Source organism: Amyelois transitella, chromosome 7 (genome assembly GCF_032362555.1).
Source record: "Amyelois transitella isolate CPQ chromosome 7, ilAmyTran1.1, whole genome shotgun sequence".
Lineage (NCBI taxonomy): Eukaryota > Metazoa > Arthropoda > Insecta > Lepidoptera > Pyralidae > Amyelois > Amyelois transitella.
This window is the reverse complement of record NC_083510.1, coordinates 4,790,095-4,802,892: the sequence shown is the minus strand read 5'-3', so window position 1 is coordinate 4,802,892 and position 12,798 is coordinate 4,790,095. Positions and strand designations below refer to the sequence as shown.

At 34.3% G+C, this 12,798-nt stretch overlaps 1 protein-coding gene across 3 annotated transcripts in view; it reads left to right on the top strand.

Moving 5' to 3' along the window:
• Positions 1-496: 496 nt before the first annotated feature.
• LOC106133475 (protein FAM107B) overlaps positions 497-12,798 on the top strand; it is a 67,927-nt gene continuing 55,625 nt past the window's right edge. For 2 of the 3 annotated variants that reach the window (XR_009656938.1, XM_060944996.1), the window contains exon 1: positions 5,689-5,738. Coding sequence is in view for 1 of the 3 variants with exons in the window: in XM_060944996.1 (XP_060800979.1) it covers positions 5,705-5,738 (34 nt within the window). In the remaining 2 variants the exon portion in view is untranslated. Of the gene's footprint in view, positions 677-5,688; positions 5,739-12,798 lie in introns of those variants that run through there. The other variant, XM_013333210.2, reaches the window with a different exon arrangement.

Below are 12,798 nucleotides of genomic sequence, written 5' to 3'. Positions count from 1 at the left end.
AGTCCATCAAATCCGTCTATTTTTTTTCCAGTTATTTTAAATTAGATTATTTAAAAAAATCAAATTTAACACGTGATTACATCAATAATGTCACACACCAATTGTCAATCATAGCGAAGAAAATGACGCTTTCAGGCAATTGCAGCGAAGAGTCCAAATCGCGCAAACAAAAGCCTTCACGGATTGGAGCATAAATACAACCTCCGACTTAACATCGTCGGAGCCGCGGTTCCCCAGGGATAACATTTAGCCTGGTGGAAGATTTTCCCTTTGGTGGTTTGGTCGAGCCGGAATTATCGCTCCCGCTACAAATATTTTTTGGTGTATGACCCTAATGGCAGCTACAATTTGCGTTTGAAAACTTTAGTTTGCTATTGAAGATATGTCAAATCAATTGTCCTTGAATTTATAAAAATACCAATTTGGGAGGAATTTCTATCTGGCAATACAAGAATGCGCGCGCTGCGAGAAGCGGAAGTTTTGTTTATCAATCAAATCAAGCGAATTGCAGCATTCGGTGGTGTCTGTGCTAACGCGCGCTAGCGTAAATATTGATGTGTATTTTTTTTCAAAAATATATTTTTTTATTCAACAATTTCATTCATCTTACTTGAATATTAATAGTGAAAGAATAAGATTAATGAGTAATACTCCTGAGAAGATAAATCTACCTTCGGTAAGTGATGTTTATTTATTTATTGCGTACCTAAATATATTTCAATGAATACCTATGTTCTGATGAAAATAAAATATTTTATTCGTAATTATTCGTAATTCCTGGTACTGAAATTTAATTCTACTTAATTAATAATTCTGTGAAGTATGTGTAGATTTAGTGCGTAAAGTAAATAAAATATTTTATTCGTGATTCCTGGTACCTACTGAAATTTAATTCTACTTAATAAATAATTCTGTAAAGTATGTGTAGATTTAGTGCGTAAAGTAAATAATATAAATACCTACTTAAATTAATTGACAAGAACATTATTATTATAGCCGACTAAGGGATAAACTTATTAACTTGGGATTGGGATTCTTCTTTTAGGCGACGGGCTAGCAACCTGGTCGCTATTTAAATCTCAATTATATCATTAAGCCAAACAGCTGAACGTGGACAATTGGTCTCTTCGAGACTGTTGGCTCTGTCTACCCCGCAAGGGTTATACGTGATTATATGTAGGTATATAACATTATCGTTACCTGCATCACTACATCATCACTAGTACATAATACCTACTACCCTAGCCTAAAATCGCACGTGATATCATTAGAAAGGTATCTTTAAATGACATCATGAACGATGATAAAGTCGGCCTGTACCTTATAAGTTATTTTTGTATGTTTTACGAAAGAAGAAAACTTGTTCTTCATTTTTGGGAAAGAGAATTTAACAAAAAAATCACATTTATTGATTCACTTAAGAGTATTTTGCAATTGGATCTTTGCAATGAGGCCCATTTCTGTAGTGATAAGTCACTTTGGAACAAACTCCATGCCATGCCATAAATTAGTCACAAAACCGCGTAAATTACCACGTCACATCATAACAAACACTGCAGTGTATCATGCTACGTATGTATGACTGACAAAACAAACAACCCCCGATGCCATTCATTAGCCGGATTCTTCAAACAAAGTAGTCATAGTTATGATGGTGACTGTATAAATAAATAAATAATTTGTAAGCAAAGGTCGGACACAACTAAGATGTACATATAAAAAGATAAGATAACTGATAATTTCATTGAACTAAAATATTTAGAAATTTGCATGATTAAAAATAGTAGGTGTAATTAAGATATTCTTCAATGTACAATTAAAGCAGTAATGTACTTAGTACACTCGTTTTACCTGCAAAAAATCTTTGATAAAATTGATTGCTCTTGCTTGCTTAGACAAAAACAAGCACTCAAACAGACAATTTTTTTTACCAAATATTCGTATCATCGAGCGCTGCTGAAGTAAATACATATTGTCTTTAATTTAATTTTATTTTAGTGATGGTGTATCACATAAAACCTTTCAAAAACCACTTCAAAAAAATGGATAGGCGATGGTTCTTCGAAGTTAATACGATATCTTAATATCAGCGCGAACTCGGAACTTGGCACTTGTGGATAACGGAAAGGTAACAATGATAAGACAACAAATAAAACGTCATTATATACCTACCTACTCACAAATTAACTATTTTATTATTATAACCAAAAATAACATTTAAGATGACTTCAGCAATTTAGTTACCATGAATCTCTTAACTTAGCACAGAACAGTCTTATGAACTTAGGTACCTACTAACGATTGTACTACATTTTCCTCCATGGGAAACTCGTAAATCCCATTTGATTTTCCTTTGTTATGTTACTCTGAACTCAATTCATTTTATAGTTTTATACGGTTATTGTCCTAGTACGTAACTGTTTGGCTTTAAACCACTTCTTTCAAAGCCTGTAGGAAGAGAAACGCTACATATAATCAGTTTGTCGATGCTGATCTTTCACGAAGGTCAATCAGGTTTGTGCTCGGCTTTGCTTAAATCCTCGTAAATATAGTTATAAGCCGTATAAGCGTCTTGCGGTGCGATGAGTTCAGTTTACCTGCGCAGTAGGACAGGTAAGTTAATCCTGTTAGATGGCCGTGACATGTTGGCCGGCTTCTATTTAGAACGGGCATTTAGTCGACGCCGCCCGTTGTGCATCCGTCCCTTGCAATGTGTGACGCCAGAACTCGTAAAGCTGCACCTGCCATACTGGAGAAGCTCGCCATCTATGAAAACGGTACAGCATCGTAAATCATCAACCACGATATTCATCTCACATTTCCTTAACGGGCATCACGATTTATGATCGAAAGCATCGTAACCCGATTGTCCTTATGCAAACATCAGTTCATTAGGCGTAGTGTTTCACCATGGCTTGTTGTAATTTGGCGCACGTGCTAATAAAGCGGTTTAAACAAAACATGCGCTTTCACGGTGTGTGATTGTGACATCCGATCGGATTGACATGCGGCACCGCGACAGGCTACCGGCTATTTGATACCCTTGTTGATCATTGTTTTGTTTGTAGAAACCTGAATTTATTTAAGAATAGTGTGATGAAAGTGATCATCATTAGAAGTCAAATTCTGGAAATTGATTCAAAGATAAATAAACTTTACAATTAGATAGATAAACTATTAAACTGCACAGTTTATTACACAAATCATGAGTTTAATTATTACCTATGTGATTTTGATGCTTTCATTAGTTTTATTTACACCTAATAAATCGCATCACGGACATGGCAAAAAATTTGACCCTTTTCTCCTCACTAAATAATTTCCAAAACGCTTAGATTTCCACTTTTGGTACTCTACTAGCTGACAAAGAGACACAAATTAACAGTCCTCACGCGTCCGTCGCCGCCTCATTAGCTGTCGGCGGCTCACAGGTGTCAAGTACAATGTGGCGTTGTTCTCAAATTCTCACGTCCATGATGTATATGAATCAGGTGATTAGGTCCGTGTACTAACGCCACCGCCGCATACTTTAACTTTTCAAATTACTGTGTTTTGAACAGAAATTTTAGCATATCTTTGTAAACAAAATAATACCCGACTAATCTTTCTTCGTTAAGATAGTTCTTACCATGTTCCTCTTTTAGTAATCAATCTTGTTTATTAATTACTTGGAAAAATAAAAGTAAGATTGTTAACTACTTAAATGTTCCAAACCCTTTGGTTTGGACTCTGAATCCATCGATCCATGATCGACTGAGTTTGTATATCAAATACGAAAAACATAGGATGACTCTTCTTCAGTAATAATGTAAGATGCAATAACACATCAAAACTCACCGAAATATGAATTATTATTGCTATGACACAACGTTCAAGTTTACTGGCACACATTGCATATCACCGTTAGATTTTTATGCAGTGCCATAACAAATGGACATGGTGGATTGTGATGTATTGTGGATGCATTAAGTATGCGACTAGCGGCGTTTGCCAAGGGACTGAACAAAGGAATCGGGATCGCTGGATAAGCTGCCAACGCCTTGGGTGGCGAGCGTTTGCTTTTATCTGTGAATTTGAATGTGAATCTAACCTGGCTCGCTCACATTATGTAGGTAAAATAAATGAATTGATCCTGTTTTATTGTCTCTTAAAGCAAAACATATTCTCGGTTGCGATTCAAGTGTACGCTTCAAAGCTACGGCCAAGCTACGGACATATCAAAAAGTACTTCAGTATTAATGATGTTAAAACAGGAAAATTAAAGAAAATATATAAATTAAAACTCAGTTTTTACCTAATTAGGTCGACAAAATAGATGAATTATCCCTTTTTAAAGTAAATTTAATTTAGTTAGGTATAGCCGTACTTACCACAAAATGTTGGTCGTACATAGCATATAATAAAGTATAGAACTTACGAGGTGTTTATTGAACGCGCTATATTAATAGAGAAGGAGGAAGTTACAGAAATATCTTGCGATCGGATTGTTCGATTATTTCTATCGTAATGTTTGCTTGCACATGTGGCCGCATTACCATGTATGTGCTGCGTGAATAAACACACATGCATATCGTCTAGAATGTCTACATAAATATACATGGTTAAATATTACCATCTTTCTATATCGCGTGTAAGTTGGAAGCGTCATAAAATTAGTTTCACTGGAAGCAAATAACGCGTAAATCTTCACATTTATGATCATTCTACGTTTACCCCCAGCTTCGCTTTTAAAATATTTTACGTGTCCTATGAAGAAATAAGATAACCAACATTAGCATAAAAATGAGCGTAAAACCACGATTGAAGCGCATATTTAACTTGACTAAAATCAGACGTCTAACGATGTCCTGTGAAGCATGCTTATAGTCCTGGAAACGTGCAGAGATTACAACATGAAACTATTAAACTAGCTGGAACATTGCCAGTAGAGGTGAAAATAACTTAAAACAGTACCCACTGCGGAAATCATTGAACGAAACGTGGGAGAAGATTACTAATTTCAATATCACTGGCCTTCAGAATCAGAGTTAAAGACTTAAAAACGTAAGGACTGATTTTTCGAGTTAATATCGGAATAATAAATATATAAATAATGAAATAGGAACATGGAATAACTAATATTTACAATCAAAAGTATTACATTTATACAACAACAAGTGTTTTTGTGAGACCGAACTATAATGTTAACAACTGAAAAACAATCGGAAAATACCGTAATGAGAGCAATCTTGTAGTAAAATAAAAAATCTCTTATATATGGGTGGGTAGCTAGTAAGAGAACTAAAAATAACAAGGTCAACATTAGAAATAAGTAATGGTCAGTGTGCTTACATATTAAACATTGATTGTATGCATGAGATAGTTACTCACCCGAATAGGTCTACGCAGGACTACCTACCATATGTAACCGGCTGTACTCGTAAATATTCATAAACCTTGGACATAACATCAGTCTCCGCACCATTCGAGTAATAAAGGGTTGAAAATATGTAACATAAATGCATCAAGCTTTCTGACTAGTTTTGATCAATAAAATTAATTTTAATTTTATGTTATAGGTATTGAATATATAGGTAGTGAAGAGAAAATAATAAAGAATAAAACAATAATAATTGTACTCAAGGTTTTCACTATTTAGTAAAAAGATTTTTAAGAAAAATATATATAATTTAACTGTTTTCAGCAGATTAGAAAAGGACGACCTATGCCTTCTCGAAAATGTCAACAAAAGCAAATATGTAAGTTATTAAAATACTTATTGTTGGTGTTGTCCGGCGGCCAACCATAATTTCTTCTCTCTTTTAATATCAACACAAAAGAAATTATCGAATTGAGATGTATGAAAAATGTGATTGATTGTTAGATCATTATTGCAACAAAAGATGACAACAGATTTCTATTTTCTTTATTCTTTTCTTCCTTATTTGATGTAACAGTTGGTCACTCTATCGAAAGTTAACCGTATTATGGAGGCAACATCTCACTCATCACTTATAAGAAAGTGGAGGAATTATTGTCTTCTTACGACACGGCCATTATGTGTTTGTCGTAATTTCTTACGAGAACAAACCTGCCTGAGATAAACGCATAACTCACTTTTGTAATCTCACTAGTTCCTCATTATGAGTCATTTTCGCTACGAAACTTACAAGGATTTGTGCTCATTAATTAGCATTTGGCACGGATTTTGACAATTTACTTTCGAAATGTATTTTCGGTAGGTTTTTCGATTTATAAATTTAGTTTTTATTTGATTAACATTTAACCAGAATTTGTTTACTCTTGTTCATCTTCATTTAACTCTGTTAAAACAAGATTTTATAAAAGGCGATGAGAAAAAGAATTATAAAAGCAATTAATGGGGCTCAACCTTACTGTGTCAGCTGTAAAGTAAGGTAGTAAATATAAAAGGCGTAAATTCAGTGACCGCCAATGGCCAGTGGTCGACTGGTCGATGCAATGAAAGGGAAAGTGCAATCGACTGCATCGGCGAACCAACCTAGCAGTACTGATAGGAAAGTCTAGCAAACATTGTAGTAAATCAGCCAGTTATACCTACTGAATGAATGAAACTGATATTCAATGGCCCATTATGTAATGCCACAATAGAATATAAAAAAATGAACGTGTCCATTGTAAACTGTATTGTGTCAGGCAAGTGGTGGGTTATCTAGCTTATTATATGTCAGGAATGAATTTGTCTTGGATATAACATATATCATGCGAAAAACTTGACGTTAAGTCCCTGCATTCACACACAGTCCCTAAGTGTTAAATAATAATATCGTTTTTTAACATGCTTGGCGTGCAAAATTTTACCATTTATGATAAATCATTAATCTCTCATTTAACGTTTACAAAGATATTATTTAACGTGTTTTGTTTTGACGATATGATTTAGATATTACAAATATTAATAAATAAAAATGGAGAGGTATAAGAACAAATTAAAGCAACATTATATTATTTATATGATATGTTTCGGCATCATACGCTTAAGTCTTTTAAAAGTTTTCATATGCAGAAATTTAGGCCAAAGGTAATAAATCCAGTAGAGACGAGTACACCTGTAATATTTAAACAAATTAAGATACATACCTATGTTCCATGTCTTGGTGACATATTAAACAATCTTTTATAACCAAGAAACTAGTTATGAAAAAAAAATCAACTTTTGAAGAGTCCAATAATATTTTTTATCTTTTTTTTATGTTTATTGGAAATGTTAAATATCCTTTACTCAGTAACCCTTTGAATTTTCAACTTTTTTGTAACACTTCATTTGCACGAATCTAATATAGATAAAAAGAGTTTCTGTCATTTTCCCCCCTAAGCAGCTGGAATAGGATGTGGTACTTGAGCACGATTTTTGGTAAAAAAATGTAAGGGCCTTTCAGCGTTTGGCACTCGAAAAACCCTTAGAAAAAACCATGACTGTTTCCGCATTTAGAAAGAGAAAGTTCTTAAAAACCGTTTGTTTTTCAAAACATTTACAAAATAAACTCAAAATCCTAGATTCATTGTTAAGCTAAAAATTACGTATGTTTATGAGACTTGGGCGGGCGGCAAGTAGGGCGAGACGCGAAAAGCTTCGTCTGCCGCGAGGGGTCAACGCCCTCGGAGCCCTGCCCGTGAACGCACCACCGAGGGATGCTCTGGCCGACAATTGCCTACTATCGATACTATTGCTAAATTCATACGCAAAATTTAACGTATTTAACGTAACGTGGTAAGAAGTTAGATGAAGTAGGGAGAAGAATAATTAAGAAATGTTATTATGAATGGTAATGGTTAAAAAATTAATCTTAACTTTTTACTGTTTAATAATATCATATTTTTATACGATATATGAAAGATTTTTCTTCAGGCCACAAATTACTATAACGTGTTTCCTAAATAGGTACTTAGGTATTGGACCCAAAGATAGGTAGGTAGTTAACCGATAAACATGTGCCATAAAGTCAATTGTTAACCGAGACGTCGGCCCAATTACGACTGGCGTAACAGTATTATTTGTGCCGTCGAAACCCGGCCTGCTCCATTTTTTTATAGTTCGATAGTTTCCACACTTCCCCACTTTGTCACGCAACGGGAAATCCTCCCTATTGAGTGGCGGCAACGCTATTTTACAAAGCAAATTAATAGATCGTATTTATTTATTACTTATACGCGCCACCTACACGCGCGAATTTAGCGCCACTAGAAATTTCTTGCCGGGATAAAAAGTACCTATGTCCTTCTCCAGACTTTTATTATATACACGCGAAATTACAAGAAGATTAATTCAGTAGATAACAAGAAAAGAGACAAAAGAGAAATAAATAATATTATAAAACACAAATAAATAATATTTGTTGGGATTTATGTACACAAATAACATGCAATATTGTATATTACAAAGGTGCTACTTATTTCAATAGAAATCTCTTCCACTAGACCCGTGAGAGGAGATATAAATATTGGAGCAGTTTGGCATGTCCTGTAGTTAGGTTGTATGAATATGAATAATGACCATTTCTAACCATTCCTTTGTATAAATCTATTACAAATATTAATTAATAGGTACCAATTATTACCCATGTGCTCATCAAACGATAATAACGCTGTTGCAATGATGCGGTCGTGCGTTGTTGATAAGTTATCAGCTTAACTGTTTTACTAAAATATTGACATTTAAATTAAATTACCGTAAACATGATTTTCACAAATCTCTTGTTAAGTTTGGGTGTGGTTGATCTACAATATTTATTAAATATGTGAGCTGTATTGCACAAAAACAGTAATATAGTATACTTGTTTCTGTTAATGGAATATTGCGGCCAATGCTATTTAAGGCGTGTAGAACTGCTATTTAAGTGTAAGGAGAGCTACGACTGCGATAGGTAGCTAAGACGTGAATACCTAATCCCTACTAATATTATAAATGCGAAAGTAGTTTTGCCTGCGTCTCACGCTTTCAAGCTACTAAACTGATTTTGATGAAACTTTTTATTGCGATAAAAGTAATCACGCGGACTAAGTCGCGGGAAAAGCTAATTTGTTAATATTTGTTACTAAAGAAACTACGTTTGATGTCGTTTACTAAATACTAGAAACACGTCATCCATAAAATCTTCGTCAGTTCAATGATGTAGTTCTATTGTTTTTCACCGTGACCCGTGTGGAGTAGGTAGGTAGATATATTGACTTTGCCATAAATTAATATTAAAAAATTTATTGCAAATGAAAAGCAAGGAAGAAAAACATTAAGAATGTTTAATTGGATATATGGTCAGTTTTATAACAAGTATTCATAATTAATTTACAAATTCATGTCATATGCAAATGCGACATTACATGCGTTTTGCATTATTTAATACAAATCTTGTGAACATTAAAGTTAAACTTGGAGAACGATCCTGTTGTCATTTAAATTAGGTTTTTTGATCAATATTTGTACCCACTAATCACTGGTAGTGACCCTGCAATCGGGTGGTCCCCTAAATCGGTTTCAACCCTTCTTTTCACCCCTATAGTTGTGAACCGTATGATAATCTGTTAAAAAGGCCACAATAAGACTGTGAAATGGGCATTGCGATAAAACTACAAAGTCTTAACCGTCAACGGTTATCAGAACGACAAGAACACTATGTACATATACCGAAATATTAATTTAAACTGCCATCTATTAGAACAATGAAGTTCTATTAGTTTTATTGGTCTCATTAAGCGTTACAATGCAGGCACAATGTGCATCTTCTTTGGTCGAATTAGTTGACCTCTCCGAATGAAGCACACGGGAAAATTTGTATTGAAGTCATAACTGTCATCAAGTTTAATCATTCATGTGTACCCGCATCAGGAAGTGGCTTATTGGATATAATAGATATTTGACGTTGATTGTCCTACGTCATCGCATGAAAATATTTTTTATCGATGTAATGATAAATAGTATATGCCTTGACTAGAATTTCAAGTTTCACAACGATCGATTGACGAGTTTGTTTCGCCAACTGTTTCAATATAAAATTTGTAATGTTACTTAAAACGCGGCGTACCCCATGCATTTGTAAATTTATGCGCATTGCTGTAACCAACAACCCCTTCTATTGCACGTGTCAAGGGAATTATATGTCCAGCATATCTTCTGTCATATTTGTTGGAGCATTAAAACTAGTTAAGTGTCTTATAGTCACGCCTGTTTCATAATTATTGCCCGAACCATAAACACATTGAAATGAAACCCACCGCTTGATTGGATTAATAGAGTTTAACCTCAATTTTTAATAGATATTTGTGATTGAGTAATAAAATTTGTACTGGCGTCTAGTCAGTCACATGTTTGCACATTAAAAGTTTTGGCAAATCAATTTGGTTTTAACATTGATATAGCTAGCAGAGTTGTACACTATACAGTATATAACTAAAAGTAACATGCGGTAAGGTATCTATTACTCTTGCGCAATTCCATTGTGCCTATCAAATCAAGTCGATTGTCGATTGCGTTGCTCAATTACTATGGTTTTTATGAATTTGATCTCAAAAGGGCCAATTGTCTCAATGTCTTACTCAACGATAATGTTTACCAGGTTTCACACGAGTTTTCTCTCGTCGCTGAAAATACTGTTGATAAAGTTGTATCATGCTAGCTCATTAGTTCAAATGTTACGACATGAAAGAATAATAAACATCTATTCATACAAACATCTTTTTAATTATTAGGATTATATTGTATTTATGTTTGCTAATTTAATGATATTTATATCAAAGATTTTCCAAAATTAATCAATTTGTGTGCTAATATAAACCTACAGTTCTCTGTTATGGGTGAACGAGGTAGAAAAAAAATGATTTTGGGTGCCTTACTTCGCTTCTAATTGAATCAAAGGGGTGCAGCTATTTACTCCTGTTTGACCAGAATGATTACTATAATGTACGATGACGCCAGTTGTATTCACTTACAACGTTCAAATGCAAATTTCATTTGTGTCTTTTCACAATGTTCTATACAATAAAATAGTAAAGACTTGTATACAGTAACAATGCATTATTCTTAGCGTGTAAGGTCGAACAGCGCTGCATTATCCAGGAAATATCATTATCGCAGGAACAATAGATTTACCGAATGTATTGTCTCTATGTTTTGTAACATACTGTCTATATCTGCCACCTTACTACCCGTAGCAAGTATTTCGCGTGAAACTGTGTGCCAATGTAAGTAACCATGTAATGAAAAAATTGCGAAAAATACTTTGTTATGAAGTGCTATTGCACTTATATTAAATTCGGAATTTAACATCGCACTAGCTGGCAATAAGAGATGAAATCCAGAGCAGTGCGCTCAAAATCTACGCATTCTGAATACAGAGTACGTCACGGGAATCTTGAGTAGAAAAACTGAGGAGAAAACTCGCAGGCAGCTCAGTATTCAAAGCTGTATTTCAAAGGGAAAACATCATTCCATCTCTAAAAAGCTCGACTCGCTTATGATTTCAGTGTTAATTATGCAAATTAATGTAGGTAAAGAGGCTTCTAAAAGATTTATAAATTTATTCAGATATCGTAAGGGTTGTTGCTCTCGATACCGACTATAAATTTTTAAAGTACCGTATCGAAAATTTCGCCTAATTACGGGTATACCTGTTTATTCCTGTAATGTATACATATAAATATTGTTAGTTGTTAGCATGCTATAAATGACCATGAATGCCTTATTTGAGAGATTAACGGTGTTATAACAAGGCAGCCTTCGGGTGTGCCATGACGTCAATTGTTTCAGCAAATGAGCGCCAGGACGACCTTGTGAGAAATATACTACTAGGTGGAATGGAAATCTAAAAATACCCGTAGGTCATGGGTCAAACGATGGGACCGATTGTTTCCTCGCTGTTTTATGGTGGAGTTTATTGAGCTAAAGTCAATAATATAATCCAAAGAATACGTTCCTATAACTTGAACTGAAAAGTGTCTCTTCTATCGTTGTGCTGTTTTACTTAAAAAATTCACGATATACACTAGTACTTTGTTGCAAAATCGATGTATCTTTTTGCTTCTGTATGAGTTGAATGTAGGCTTTCTGTTTCTTTGCCCTAACCCAGTTAACTTACTTAGAAGATAAGTGATAAGTTTAATCTAGTTTTATATGGCAACAATTTGGTACAAACAAAGACTCGTGTGTGTATAACCCAAAATAAGAACACATTTATCTATATTTAATATGCTTTGAAATTCAGAAAAGCATTATAAATAATCCTGAACTCAGATGATTGAAAGGGACACCTTGAAAGGTATCCTTCGAGCACACGACTTCAAGTGACCTTCGTAGCGGCTGGTTCAATAATGCGCCCCTCGCCGGCTCCGTTCTGATATCCTTCCCAAGGGCACTCCTCAGACTGCTTGTATACACAAACCTGAATTTTATAGACCGGCTCGCCTTTATACGGCAACTCTTATTTTATGATAGTAATCACTTCTATCATCACAAATAGCCGATAACCAATACACAGCCTGTTTGTTTATGTTACTCGCTATAACATCCAAACGCAAGCCTATTAAATTTTAATACCAGAGGAGCGAAAATAATTTTATTGCTGTAAATATTTAGCTGGCGGAACTTCAGGTTTCGTGGTAGATCTGAAGATTTTTATTCGTGTTTGTATGTTTCCTGACTTGTTGTAATTTACGGAACGCTCCAACGGCTAACGTCACCTCTAATCGTTGTAATTCAGCAAATTAATGTTCATTTTTTCATATAAAAATGAAGTGAAAGTGTAATTACGTTTATTACCGCTAACATTTTGCGAATGATACAATTCATTG